Consider the following 14729-nt stretch of genomic DNA (forward strand, 5'->3'; position numbering starts at 1 on the left):
TCCCCACAACAGACACCCTGTGAGGTGGGTGGGGCTGAGAGAGCTCTTGACAGAAACTGCACTTTTTCAAGGACAGCTCTTATCAGAACTACGGCTTGCCCAAGGTCATCCAGCCAGGTGCCAGTGGAGGAGTGGGGACTCAAACCCGGTTCTCCCAGATTAGAGTCCGCACACTTAACCACTGCACCAAACTGAAGTGCAAAGGTAGTGATGAGGCTGGAGGTCCTGGGTTGGTTCGGCAGGTGCACGATAAAACCAAAAAGTAGTAGTAGTAGTTGCAGCAGCCAAAATAGTCCCAACCAGCCTGAGCTTGTCAGAGCCTGGACGGTAAGAAGGGTCAGCCCTGATTAGGTCTCGGATGGGAGACCACCGAGGGAGACGGGCCGTTGTGCGGAGAAAGGCCATGGCGAACCTCCCCTGCTCGTGTCTCGCCTTGAAAACCCCACCAGGTGGAACTTCACAAGGTGGCCTTAGGTTATTTGCGACTTGATGGCACTTAAACGTCGTTATCCGTAATAGATAGGTAGCTGCATTAGTTGGACGGTAGTGCAAGGAAAGTCCAGTGGCACCTTAAAGGGTAACAAAATTTGCGGCAGGTTATGAGGAAGTGTTCTGCCAACCTAGCAGTTCGAAAGCAAGAAATTGCAAGTAGATAAATAGGTACCACTTCAGTGGGAAGGTAACAGTGTTCCGCGCGCCTTGGTGTTTAGTCATGCCGGCCACATGACCACGGAAACGTCTTCGGACGGCGCTGGCTCTTCGGCTTTGAAACGGAGATGAACCCCGCAACCCTAGAGTCGGACTCGACTGGCTTTCGAGCAAGGGAACCTTTACCTTTTTATGAGGAAGTGAGCAGTGACGTTACTCAGTTATTGGTTACTCAGTTATCGGTCGGAATGGCCGCTGCAGGAAGCAGTGTGGTGCAGCGGTTAGGGGGCCAGGCTAGCCCTTGGGAGGCCGGGATCCAAATCCCCCTTCAGCCAGTGGGTGCATTTCGGCCATTTCTCCACCTAACCTCCGTTACCGGGTTGTCGTGAGGATAAAATGGAGGAGGGCGGAGCCATGCAGGCTCCTTGGAGGAAGGGTGGGGTTGAAGCAAGTGACGGAGGGAAGCAAAGGGCAGTCTCCGTAGGTGTGGTGAGTGGCCTGATGCAGACGTGGGAATGTGTTATGGGAAGGTGGAAGAGGCAGGTCGTCGAGGAAGGTGATTTGGTGTTCTGTCAGAGATGGGGGTGGCCCCGAAGCAAGGTGGAGAAGTTAAGCTGTTTCTGTAAGGGGAGGTGAATAGGGTATTTTATTGGAGCACACCGGATCCAGAAGGTTTTATTCACGTTCTATGTAAAAGTAAAGGTAAAGGTTCCCTTGCTCGAAAGCCAGTCGAGTCCGACTCTAGGGTTGTGGTGCTCATCTCCGTTTCAAAGCCGAAGAGCCAGCGCTGTCCGAAGATGTTTCCGTGGTCGTGTGGCTGGCATGACTAAACACCAAGGCGCAAGGAATGCTTTTACCTTCCCACCGAAGCGGTACCTATTTATCGACTTGCAATTTCTTGCTTTCGAACTGCTAGGTTGGCAGGAGCTGGAGCCAGAGACGGGAGCTCACTCCGTCATGCGGCAACCCGGGTCTTGAACTGCTGAACTACCGACCTTCCACGGCCTGCAGTTCAGCGTCTTAACCACGTTCTATGACCAGAACATAAATCACAGATGATAAAATGCCTCATTGGGGCAATGCAACAATAATAAAATCATTCACAATACAATACTATTAGAACAAACACGGGGTGTGTGTGTCAAACAAGGTTGCCTTCTTGCGCGTTTCCTTTTCAATTTCCATACTAATGACCTAATAGAGTGTTTTAGGTCAGTCCTCTAGGTGTCGTTTAAGTAGCTTCAAGCTCTTTTGGTTTTGTGCCGTGGATTGGTCCCAGTGCAACACAATCCTAATCTTCTCTTTGCAGAGCAGCGTCCCGGAAGCTTTAGTCAGGATGTCCCTCTCCCCGAAGATGTTGCCGTGCAAGAAGAGGAGAGGCATCCCAGTCGATTCCCCCGAGGGGGAGACGGGTCCCTCTTCAGGTGCACCGTCTGTTACAATGGAGACTTCCTCCTCAGGCGGGATCCACCAATTCCAGGGCTTGGTGCAGCAGGACGAGGAAGCCGTCTTGACCGAAAAGAGGGCTCGGCTCAGCCCACCTGTTGAAAGGTTTGCCTGTTCGTCACCACCAACTCTGCCGGCACCTGTCGGGGACTTCGTGTCGAAAGCGCCTGGCAGTGAAATAGCAAAGGGAGTTGACGTTCCATCTAGAAACGCCCCTCAGAAAGGCTACAGGGAACCAGCAGAGGCTTTGTTGAAAGGTGAGAAGAAGGTCTTCTCTAGGCCGGGGTCAGATGGGTGTCGGCAGAAAAGTGAGGCGAGCCAGGATTCAAAGGCAGCACCCGACTTTGTCATGGAGAAGGAGCAGAAACTGGGCCGTGAAGGTAAGCGAGCGATGTAGGCCAAGAACTGGCCAAGTAGCGCAGAAATAATAAATTGTGGAATTTTTGTCTTGTGCCTTCAAATGATGTTTTGTTTATCTTCCGCCCTTGCAATAGGGTGGGAAAGAAGTCTTGGACAGAACTGGGATGTTGGGTGTGTGTTTACTACGCCTTAGGGCACATGTGAGAGAGTAGGGGTCATTTCCTGCAGGAGCGCACAGGAGCGGTGCTCTGGCAGTAAAGAGCCCAGGGGGCGGGCACATGCAACAAGCCCCACCCCCTGCTCCCAGCAGCCCTCAGTCAGAGCAAGAAGCAGCTCTGCAGAGCCCCCCGGTCCAAAACAGTCCAGTGGCACCTTTAAGACCAAGTTTTATTCAGGTACAAGCTCTCCCTCCTCTGTGAGGACAGATCTGCACGTCTCCCCCCCCAATAGCTATCAATCCAAAACAGTCCAGTGGAGCCTGAGCGGTGGGTGTTGCCTTCTTCTGATACACTTCCGGTGATGTCAGGGGGTGTGGCATATGCTAATGAGTTATGCTAATGAGCTCCTGCACCTCTTTTTCTACGAAATGACCCCTGTGAGAGGGCCTTTTTGGTGGCAGCCCCACGATTATGGAACAGCCTCCCCAGGAAAGTGCAACCGGTCCCCTCATTTTCAGTCTTCAGGAGGCAGCTGAAGACAGTTTTCTTTAGGACCGCATTTGACTCATTTCGTTTTTCTTTATTGGCAGTCCTAATTGAGATTTCAAATTGTGGCCTTCAAGGGTTTTTTTTTTGTTTAAAATAATCATTTTATCTACATTGTAGGCAGTGTTGAAAAAATTACTATTGAAAAAAAAATTGAGAAAGTCTCCAGGCTTTTCCCAGCCTGTTCCTTTGAAATGAGTGAAATGCTTTGTAAGCCAAGATTTTTCTCATTCAGAAAGAGAAAATATTTTATATGAGATTCCCCCCCCCCTCCCCCGAGTCCTCATAAATCCCTTAGCATTTTCTACTGGAATAGTTTTAGAAGTCCCGAGACTTTTTTCATCCTAGACATTTTGTCTTCAAAAGCATTTTGTTCTGAGACAAGGTATTTTATAGGATTTTTTTTTCACGCTTTGCGAAACATTGCAGTTTTTCCATTGGAAAAATTGAAACAAGCCCTCAGGGGTGTGTGTGTGTGTGTGGGAACATTCCCCCTACCAGTGTTCCCTCTAAGCTGAGTGAGTGTGAGCTAGCTCAGGTTTTTTAGCCTCCAGCTCACCCATTTTTGTCTTAGCTCAGGAAGGATGGCTCCAGAGCAAACTAATTTATGCAGCAGCCAAATCGCTTGCGCACAACTTTAATGCCAACAGCTCACAAAGTAGAATTTTTGCTCACAAGACTCTACAGCTTAGAGGGAACCTTGCCCCCTACCCTCCTGGGCTTTTACATTTGTGCCACTTGTCATAACTGGGATTACAGCGAACATCTGATCTGTTGGTTCCAGCCGTTGGCCTTTCACCAAAGCCGGGGGCTGAATGTGAGGAGGGGGATGCCGCCTCTAACACAAAGGCCCCGAAGTTCACACAAGGCAGTGAGTTGCTTCTAGAGGCTGAGGAGGAAGCTGAAGAGATGGGGCTGTTTATCCCAGTGGGTGAGTATTGGAAGTGTGCAGCAGGATCCTAGAATCGAGTCCCGGTAGGAAGCCTCTAAGAAGTTCTGTGCCCTCCTTAGAGATGTAAAATTTCTGGAAATTTTGAAGCTCGGAAAAACCCCCGGTTTTTCCGTTTCCCCCCAGAAAAAAATGGAAATTTTTGGAAAATTTGAAAAAAATGCTACATTAGCATTTCTTTTGTCTTTTCTAGATTGAAAGTCATTCTGTTACTTTAGGAACATAAAATATGACTATGGACATTTTTACTTGGCATGAAATTATCACAGCTAGCATATTAAAAATATAGTGTATCCAAACAGTTATTACAAACAGAATACCCACCCACATGCAAAAACAAAACTGAAACTTTTTAATTTTCTTCTGACAATCGCACCTCCTAAAGGAAGAAATGCATCTTGTTCTTGCATTGGAGAGTTCAGTTTGTAACCTAGGACTTGCTTGTCCTCAGTGCACAGAGATTAGATCAATCTGATACCATATATATATATATTTCGGAAATGATTTGGAACATATTTGAACCCCTTGTCTTAAAATATTTTATTCATCATGTTAAAATAAAATGTTCCATAATAAAAAAAAAATCTTTTATTTTTTCAATTTTTCGGAAAAAACCAAAAAGGCTTCGGGAAAAAAACGGGGAAAAACCGTTTCCCCCCCGAATTTTTCCGGTTTTTTTCCAGGCCTTCACATCTCTAGCCCTCCTCCTTCAGTCCCGGCTTTGGAACGGAGCAGACCGTCGTGACGGGAGGCAAAGTTGCCAGCAGTAAAGAGCCCACTTTAAAAAGGGAGGCTCACTTATCTGATAATTTCGGGGGCAGCCGTGTTGGTCTGCAGTAGAGCAGCCGGACTGCAGTAGCACCTTAGAGACCAAACGGAGTTGCAGCACAGTGTTCCCTCTAAGCTGAGTTAGTGTGAGCTAGCTCACAGTTTCTTAGCTTCCAGCTCACATGTTTTTGTCTCAGCTCAGGAAGGAGGGCTCCGGAGCAAACTAATTTATGCAGCAGCCAAATCACCTGCTCACAACTTTAATGCCGGTGGCTCACAAAGTAGAATTTTTGCTCACAAGACTCCACAGCTTAGAGGGAGCATTTGGTTGCAGGATAGAAGCATCCGAGAGTCAACTCGCTTTGTCATACACAAGACGAAGGGAGCTTCAACTCCTGAAAGATCATACCCCCAAAATCTTTTCAGTGACCCGAGATGTTCCTGCTCAAACTCCACTAGCAAATCTGGGGAAACCATTCCTTATCGGATGCGTATTCCATTGTTGAAAAAGACTGGGTTAGAGAGAGGCATGTTTAAATAGTTATTCACAGGACTACATGCAGTGATTAATAATTGTCGTATGGCAGTGTGTGTAGTATAGCCGGGAGATCCTAAGTTTGTCTGGCAGCCAGAAGTTCTAGCTCTTTTAGCGTTATGTACCACTAGGTGGCGAGCTCGACGTGTTTTTAAGGCACGAGATGTTTCAGAGGTGGTTTACCGTTGCCTGCCTCTGCGTCATGACCCTGGTACTCCTTGGAGGTCGCCCATCCGAATACTAGCCAAGGCTGACCGAGATCTGATGGGATTGGACTAGCCTGGGCTGTCCAGGGCAGGGCAGGACTACGTGTACAGTAAAATAAAAACACAAAGCAGCCAAAACTTCACTCGCCTCTTCTTTTTCCCTCCAGTAGTTTGTTCTTTCTCTCACTCTACATCAGCTCAGACCACACTTCACGTATATAATCACGGCTCAGCGTAGGTCAGGGCTTCAGTTGTTGTTGTTGTTGTTCAGTCGCACAGTCTGTTGTTGTTCAGTCTGACTTTTTACGACCCCATGGACCACATCACGCCAGGCCCTCCTGTTTTCCATGGTGTTTCAGAGTTTGTTCCATTTCATGTTTGTTGTATCGATAACACTGTCTCACCATCTCATCCTCTGCCGTCCCCGTCTTCTTTGACCTTCAGTCTTTCCCAGCATCAGGGTCTTCTCCAGGGAGTGCTCCCTTCTCATTGGGTGGCCAAAGTATTTGAGCTTCAGCTTCAGTATCTGGCCTTCCAGGGAACAGTCAGGGTTGATTTCTTTTAGGATTGACTGATTCGATCTCCTTGCAGTCCAAGGGACTCCAAGGGCTTCAGTAGCTTCCCATAATAAGCCCTTCTAGCCTTGCTCCTCGACTGAGGATCCACAGTCAAAGCAAAACATCTGATTTGGTGTCATCAAGGAATAACAAAAGAGCTCATAAGTCTGACAAAGGCAGACTGGCTTATAGCCAAAAACCACAGTCAAAGGTTGCTGAACCAGCGTTTCTCCATTTACAGTACAAGCACGAAAGGCTCAGGGATTTGTAAACTTAAAAAAAAAAAGAGTTTAATCCTCTGTGGGGGTTCCCCCCACCCCATCATTTTGGGTACCATTTGCTGGAGAGGCAGTAGATATGTTCAGTAAGGTACATTTTCACAGCCTGCAGAAGGCACCCTGAGCTTGGGAAAAGTTTGCGTGGGGATTTCCCCCCTCATTGGCCGGTTCGAAGAAAGCGCTTAGCCAAGTTCTGGTACAGTGGTTCTCTGTGGAAGAGTGGTGACGGGCGTCTCGTTTGCAGAGGAGCAAGAGGAAGGCGGGAAGAAGAAGAGGAGGAGGGCCGCTAAACGGAAGCGGGAGGGGAAAGGCCAGGAGGAGGAAGAGGAGGAGGAAGCACCCTTGGCTTGCGACCTCAGGCTAGATGACACCCTGGACCGGACTCTGGAAGACGGGGCGAAACAGCATAACCTGACAGCCGTCAACGTGCGGAACATCCTCCACGTAAGCAGGGGATGGGGTTGCGGGACCCTATTTTTAGGGCCTCGATAAGAACATAAGAGAAGTCTTGTTGGATCAGGCCAGTGGCCCATCCACTCTGTGTCCCACAGAGGCCAAAACCCAGGGGCCTTAGGATTGCAAGGGAATTTAGTGTGCGTTACAGCCTTGTGCACAAAAATTCCATGGAAGAAGGAGAGATTGGATTTAAACCCTGCCCTTCACTCAGAGCCTCAGAGCGGCTCACAGTCGCCTTCCCTGCCTCTCCCCACAACAGACACCGTGTGAGGTAGGTGGGGCTGAGAGAGCTCTTTCCAGAACTGATCTTGAGGGAACAGCTCTGAGAGAACTGTGGCTTGCGCAAGGTTACCCAGCAGATGCATGTGGAGGAGTGGGGAATCAAACCTAGTTCTCCCAGATTAGTCTGTGCTCCTAACCACTGCACCAATTCACTAGTCTGCCCTCCCCCCACCCCTGCGTTAGTCATTTGTAGTACACTGATGGCCTTGGGGAGGTGACTAAGACAGATAATGTCCAGTTTTCAAAACCTTCCCAGCTGAGTCACCTGGAGGCAACTTGTGTTCACCGCAGGTGACCAGGCAAGTGGTGATTTATTAGCCTGATTAATTAGTTACATTTCAGTCTTGCTCATGGTCTTCAGGATGGTGGGCCCAGCATTATTTTCGCTTTCTGTTTTATTGATACCACTGATTGGAAGACCAAGCGCCGCTGGCAGGTTGACTTACTTGGCAGCCCCGCAGGGGCTGATTGGACCTGACTAGTAACTGTGCAGAAGGAGGAGGCAAAGGGGGAAACTGGGCCCTTAGTTGCTGCTCGTGGCCCAATCTGCCCTGCCTTGGATGAGGGAGAAGAGAAGAGACTGGATTTATACCCCACCGTTTGCTACCCGAAGAGTGGCTTACAATCTCCTTCCCCTTCCCCTCCCCACAACAGACACCCTGTGAGGTAGGTGGGGCTGAGAGAGCTCTTGACAGAAACTGCTCTTTTTCAAGAACAGCTCTGAGAGAACTTGTGACTGACCCAAGGTCACACCAGCAGCTGCAAGTGGAGGAGTGGGGAATCAAACTTGGTTCTCCCAGATTAGAATCCGCGCTCCTAATCACTGCACCAAACTGGAAGCGACACTGAGCAGGGCCTGTCCTGATGACCTGAGCTGTTTCGCTCAGTGTCCAAAAAAATGAGCCACCCCTGGGAGGTGCTGGCAACGGAGGTACAAAGCAGAATTCAGTTCACATGAGACATCCAGGTCCCAAACAGCTGTGGACTTTAGAAAACCAGCACTTTGTGACCCGGGCAAGGAAGTGTACTGGAAGCCATTGAAGGTGGTACAGAATGGGTTGTGATTTATTTGAAGAAGCGGGATTCAGCCACCGCTCTGCACTGACCATGAGCACTCTTCAAAGGCGGCCCCGTGTAGAGGACATTATGGTAACCTAAGCTGGGTACGGTCAAAGTACGTGGCCTCGTTTGAAGGCTGTTGGAATGACCCACAGACCCTTTTGGTCTGTTTCCCTGTTGAAATTCCTTGCTTGTCTTGGGTCCCACCATCTTGCAGTTACGAGCAGTTTGTCTTTGCCCCTGGCCTAAAGATGGCTGAAACCATTTCCCCCCCCCCTTCCTGTGTGTGTGTTCCTGCAGGAAGTGATCACCAATGAACATGTCGTGGCCATGATGAAAGCCGCTATCAGTGAGACCGAGGACATCCCCATGTTTGTGAGTCTCCCTGTCCCCCTCCCACTATCAGAAAATTTGAGAAGAAGAAGAAGAATGAAGACCACGTGGGTGAATTTTCTGTGGTGCAAACTTTCATTCCCCCCCCCCCCCCGTTTTTTTCTATGCTCCAGGAGCCAAAGATGACTCGCTCCAAGCTGAAGGAAGTGGTGGAGAAAGGAGTGGTGAGTTGCCGTGTGTGTTTTGCTCTGACCTGCGAAAAGGGGAAGGGGCTACTTGGTTAATCTGAGGAAGCTCAGAGAGTCTGCAGCTCATTTTCCAAATCCCGAAAGGAAAGTCCTGGTGAAAAGGGTGTGTTGAAGTTAATTATCAAGGGGAGAGGTTGTGGCTCAGTGGTAGAGCATCTGCTTGGCATCTCCAGCTAAAAGGACCAGGCGTCGTAGGTGATGGGAAAGACCTCCACCTGAGACCCTGGAGAGCAGCTGCCAGTTTAAGAAGGGGCTGTGGCTCAGTGGCAAAGCATCTGCTTTGCATGCAGAAGGTGTGTGTGAGAGAGAGATTGGATTTATACCCCGCCCTTCGCTACCCAATGGAGCCTCAGAGTGGCTTACAATCTCCTTTCCCTTCCCCTCCCCACAACAGACACCCTGTGAGGTGGGTGGGGCTGAGAGAGCTCTGAAAGAGCTGCTCATGAGAGAACAGCTCTGTGATAACTTGTGACTGACCCAAGGTCCCACCAGCAGCTGCATGGGGAGGAGTGGGGGAATCAAACCTGGTTCTCCCAGATTAGTTTCCGTGCTTCTATCCACTACACCAAACTGGCTCTCTGGGTTCAGTCCCTGGCATCTCCAGTTGGAAGGACCAGAGAACAGGTGATGTGAAAGAGCTCTGTTTGAGACCCTGAAGTGCCACTGCCAGTCTAAAAAGGGACTGTGGCTCAGTGGCGAAGCATCTGCTTGGCATGCAGAAGGTCCCAGGTTCATCCCACAGCATCTCCAGCTAAAAGGAGGACCAGGTGTCGTAGGGTATGGGAAAGACCTCCGCCTGAGACCCTGGAGAGCTGCTCCAAGTGTGACTCGACAATACTGACCTTGGTGGACCGAGGGTCTGATTCTGTATAAAGCAGCTTCACATGTTCTTGTCATAAATTATGGAAATGGCTGCAGGGCAGGCAGTTGGAAAAGAATCAGTGGAATCCCATACCTTCCTTTTCCAGTGAGGGACCCTCCCTCCAAAAAAAGAATGACCTGCTATGAAGTTCAGTTGCTACAGCCTCCACACCGTTCATTTCTTCTCTGGCATTGGTAGTTACAGGCAAATATAGCTCAGGGTTTTCCATTGTTAATCTCCCTAATCTAGTCTAACCCTTTATTCTAAGAAAATATAGGGGGGCATCATTTGAGTTGTACGATTCAGTTCCCACGTTCCTTACTCCTGTTTTCTCAAAACGTTTTTGAGAAGAGAGCCGGCCTTTTTTTGGAGCCTTCGGAGAGACGTTTATTCCGGTGCCACATCGCTGATAAACTCCTTTACCTCCTTCCCTTGCAGTGCAAAGTCATGCTAACGACGGTTTTTGTTTCCTCAGGTAATCCCTACGTGGAATATTTCTCCGATCAAGAAGGCAAATGAAATCAAGGTGACTGTTTGGCTAGTGAATGGGCATTATGTTTGGCACGTTACAGAATGGGGCTGGAGAGATCCCAGGCGCCGGGGTGTCCTGGCGCCTAGAAGTTTAATTGCAGTGCCTGGTGTTTTCAGCAGTCATGTCACTGTAGCCTCTCTCAGCAGTTCTCAGTGGAAGTATGGAGAGTTGGATTCAAATAGTTTTGCCACTCGTGGTAAAGAGAGGGAGGGGGTCCCCTTTGACCACAAAAGGACTACGTTTGGTATCGTGGGACCTGCATGGACATAAGCCACGTGGCTTCCTCGGGAGGCGGTGGGCTCTCCTTCTTTGGAGGTTTTAAAACAGAGGCTAGATGGCCACCTGACAGCCATGCTGATCCTGTGAACTTGGGCAGATGATGAGAGGGAAGGCAGGAAGGGTTGCCTCAGTGCTTGATTCTCGTGGCCCTTTCTTACATGCTCAGGGAAATGCCAATTGTCACTTTGGGGTCAGGAAGCAATTTTTCTCCAGGCCGGTTTGGCCGGAGATCCTGGAGGGTTTTTTTGTCATCTCCTGGGTGTGGAACAGGGGTCACTGGAAGGGTGTGTGTGTGTGGGGGGAGGTATTTGTGAATTTCCTGCCCTGTGCAGGAAGGGAGGGACTAGATGTCCCCAGAGGTCCCTTCCGACTCTATGATTCTATGAATAGGGGCTGTAATAAGGAGAGAAGTTGGCCGCGATTGAGCCAGAAAGTTGGTTGGATCCAACGCAAAGCTTATCTATCCTTTTGCATCAGGGTGTTTTGTTTGTGACATAAAAAGAAATAGATTCAGGTGGGAAGCCATGTCGTCTTGGCGTAGAAGGGCGATGTTTGAGTCCAGTAGCACCTTGTATCTCTCAAAGAGAGCTTCGACTCTCGAAAGCTTATGCCCTAGAAATCTTGTTGGTCTCCAGGGTGCTCCCGGACTCAAATTTTGATCGTAAAAATAAATGTGCGTTAAGTTCTACCTGGATACTTGGATATGATTGGAGTGATGTACATTTTCTGGTAATACTGGCAGTGTAAAAGTACATGCTTGATTGTCTATGCTGATCCAGATTGACAAGAACAGAGACTTTGTGCATACGGAGTGGTATATGTCTCCCATAAGAACATAAGAGAAGCCAATGTTGGATCAGGCCAATGGCCCATCCAGTCCAACACTCTGTCACACAGTGGCCAAAAATACCAGGTGCCATCAGGAGGTCCAGCATTGGGGCCAGGACACTAGAAGCCCTCCCACTGTTGCCCCCCCCCCAAGCACCAAGAATACAAAATATCCCTTGCCCCAGACCGAGAGTTCCTATCCATACCTTGTGGCTAATAGCCACTGAGGGACCTCTGCTCCATAAGTTTATCCCCTCAAGAAGGGCTGATCGGAGAGCATTAGATCTGGGCCAGGGTAAAAGCTCTGTGGTATTGGGGCATTCCGATGAAAAAACGTAACTCGATAGAGTAAAATTTTGATTGCTGTTCCCCACTGCCAGAACAGAGCAGGCTTGAGGTCACTGTTCCCTCTAAGCTGAGTTAGTGTGAGCCAGCTCACAGGTTTTAGCCTCCGGCTCACACATTTTTGTCTTCGCTCAGGAAGGATGGCTCCGGAGCAAACTAATTTATGCAGCAGCCAAATCGCTCGCTCACAACTTTAGTGCCAGTAGCTCAGCAAGTAGCATTTTTGCTCACAAGACTCCACAGCTTAGAGGGATCATTGCTTAGATCTGTCCTCTTGAAGAGAAATGCCCCATAGTCTCTGTTTAATTGTTGCTTTAGCTGCTTGGTAGCCAAGGTGCAAAAGAACCACACTGGAAAAACCCAGAAGGAACCATTTGTGTTCTATTATTGTCACCCACCATTCAGTGGTGACGGATGAATTCATTCTTAAATCAGTTGCCTTCTGCTGGCTCCCGTAACTGGAGCTTTTGAAAGTAACAAGGGAATTATGAAAAAAATGGGGAGAGGTTAAGCTAGGGTTGGTGGTGGAGGAAAGTCCCATCAAGTAGCAGGCGACTTATGGTGACTGCCAGTGTTCCCTCTAAGCTGGGTTAGTGTGAGTTTTTTAGCCTCCGGCTCACACCTTTTTGCCTTAGCTCAGGAAGGAGGGCTCCAGAGCAAACGAAATTTATGCAGCAGCCAAATCGCTCGGCTCACAACTTTAATGCCGGTAGCTCAGAAAGTAGCATTTTTGCTCGCAAGACTCCACAGCTTAGAGGGAACATTGGTGACCTCGTAGGGTTTTCAAGGCAAGGGATGCGCAGAGGTGGATTGCCGTTGCTTGCCTCTGCATAGCAACCCCGGACTGGCATCTCCAGTTGAAAGGACTAGGCAGCAGGTGATGTGAAAGACCTTTATCTTCTTGAGATCTTGAAGAGCTGCTGCCAGTCTGAGGACACAGTACTGACCTTGATGGACCAATAGTCTGAGTCACTAAGAGGCAGCTCCATGTTAAGAAGGACCAAGCAGGAGGTGATGTGAAACACTTCTACCTGGGGCCCTGGAGAGCCACTGCCAGTCTGCCAGTCTGAGTAGACAATACTGACTTTGGCGGACCGAGGGCCTGATTCGATAGAAGGCCGCTTCATGCGTTCACCCCCACTAGCTTTCTATCAGCCATCTTTTGACGAGCTGCCTCCCCCGTTCGTTCCACCGCATTTGCCTTGGCGTTATCTTGCCCCCCCCTGACCTCAGTCGGTGTCTTCCTTCTGCAGCCCCCCCAATTTGTGGACATTCCCCTTGAGGAGGACGATTCCTCTGATGAAGAGTACCAGCCAGAGGAGGAGGAAGAGGATGAGACAGCAGAGGAGGTAATTTCTTTCCCAGATTTCTGTAACTATCTGGACTGCCTCACGCCGTCTGTACGGTTTGTCTTCAGCTGCTGGGTTTGGACACACAGATTAGACACGTCCACACTTTAGATCTACACCCCCTCCCCTCCCTATTGTTTTACTTGTTGCTGTTTTAAGCTTTAAATAGAGAGAGAGAAGAAGTCTTAATTCCTAGCGTGCATTTTCCCACCGAGACTCAAGGCAGATAACAAAATAATGGAAACGCAATTCAGCCAGACAGCAAAGATTTCCAATAAGCAACGCAATAGGACTCGGATTTCAGAACTGGAGAACAATGCAAGCGAAATGCTGCCTGATTACCTGGTGCAAAGGAGATGAAAGTCTTCTCCGCTGCTGGAGGGAGGGGTATCTTCTGCCCATGCATTCCAGGCCCATGGGGACCAAGTGGAATCTTTGTTCCTCCCAGGGAAAAGAGCTTCCACCATCCTCCCATGAGTTCTAGTCCTGCCTAGTCTACATTTTCAGTTCTTGTCTTTCCGGAAGGTCCTTCTATGTTAACGTGGCTTGTCTTGAGCAGCGTGACCAACACCTTCTGCTGTTCCTTTCCCGGATTAGCAAATCAGGGTAGGAAAAGAGCCCGTTTTCATCTGTTAATGCTTCTTATTCCTTCTCTGCAAGCTGAGCACCAGAAATGTCCTCTCTTGCACATCCGGAGTCCTCGTTGGCATTTTGGTCATCTTTAAGAACAAGGGAAAAGGTGGTCATTTGTAGAAAAGAATTCAAATCCCAGATTCCACGTTGCGGGTTGGAGATTGAAGGAAGGCCCCGGAATATGATAAAAGCCCATCCTTCTTGCTGAAGCAGCCCAGCCCAGATGGGTCTGTAGTGAGAACTAGGCCTCAGTCCAGTGATGGGTGCCACCACTAAAAAGGCCCTGCTCCTTGTCATTGCTCGCTCCAAAGGGCATGTGGCTTGGCAGTGAGCCTCAGTCCAGCGATGGGTGCTGCCCCCAAAAGGCCCTGTTCCTTGTCATTGCTCGCTCCAAGGCCCGAGTGGCTTGGCAGTGAGCCTCAGTCCAGTGATGGGTGCCACCACTAAAAAGGCCCTGCTCCTTGTCATTGCTTGCTCCAGAGGCCGTGTCGCTTGGCAGTGAGCCTCAGTCCAGTGCTGGGAGTAAACCAGAGGGAACATGTGTCCTTTGTCTGTTTTGGGACTCTTGTTTGAAGAGTTCCTTCTGTGTCTGTCCCAGCGTGATTCTTGCTGGGCTGTGTCAGCTGAGTCGTTCACCATGCCCAAGGGGAATGTCAAATCCTTCAGTGCAGGTAAGAGGGTGCTTTTCAGCAACCCCCCTCCTTGCTTTATTTCCTTCTCACTTTGCTTGGCAGGGCTTGTTGGAGAGTGACGTGGAAAGCGCTACCTCATCTCCGCATGGGCCCAAATATTCCCACGCCAGACAGTCGTCTGATGCAATGGAAGTGGAAGAGGAGGGGGTGGTGCCGCTGGAGGTAAGGGCCTCTCCTTATTTATTTATATTTATTTATGTTTGGATTTATATCCCGCCCTACCCCGAAGGCTCAGGGCGGCTTACAGGGGCACTATGTGCCAAGATTATAACAATAAAACACATAATATAAAACAATAAATTACAATAAAATACAGTAACAAGTTTACAATACAAGTTTACAAGTTTACAATACAAGTTTTCTTGGGACTCGGGGAGGTG

At 49.2% G+C, this 14729-nt stretch overlaps 1 protein-coding gene across 1 annotated transcript in view; it reads left to right on the forward strand.

Moving 5' to 3' along the window:
• Window positions 1-1964: 1964 nt before the first annotated feature.
• The window catches only part of GON4L (gon-4-like (C. elegans)), a 67341-nt gene continuing 54576 nt past the window's right edge, over window positions 1965-14729 (forward strand). The window contains exons 1-8 of the mRNA XM_015422175.1: window positions 1965-2474; window positions 3943-4089; window positions 6696-6895; window positions 8549-8623; window positions 8755-8805; window positions 10167-10217; window positions 12929-13024; window positions 14392-14511. Coding sequence (XP_015277661.1) covers window positions 1985-2474; window positions 3943-4089; window positions 6696-6895; window positions 8549-8623; window positions 8755-8805; window positions 10167-10217; window positions 12929-13024; window positions 14392-14511 — 1230 coding nt within the window. The 5' untranslated portion in view covers window positions 1965-1984. The remainder of the gene's footprint in view (window positions 2475-3942; window positions 4090-6695; window positions 6896-8548; window positions 8624-8754; window positions 8806-10166; window positions 10218-12928; window positions 13025-14391; window positions 14512-14729) is intronic.

This window comes from Gekko japonicus, unplaced genomic scaffold (assembly GCF_001447785.1).
Source record: "Gekko japonicus isolate JY-2015 unplaced genomic scaffold, Gekko_japonicus_V1.1 scaffold1009, whole genome shotgun sequence".
Taxonomy (NCBI): Eukaryota; Metazoa; Chordata; class Lepidosauria; order Squamata; family Gekkonidae; genus Gekko; species Gekko japonicus.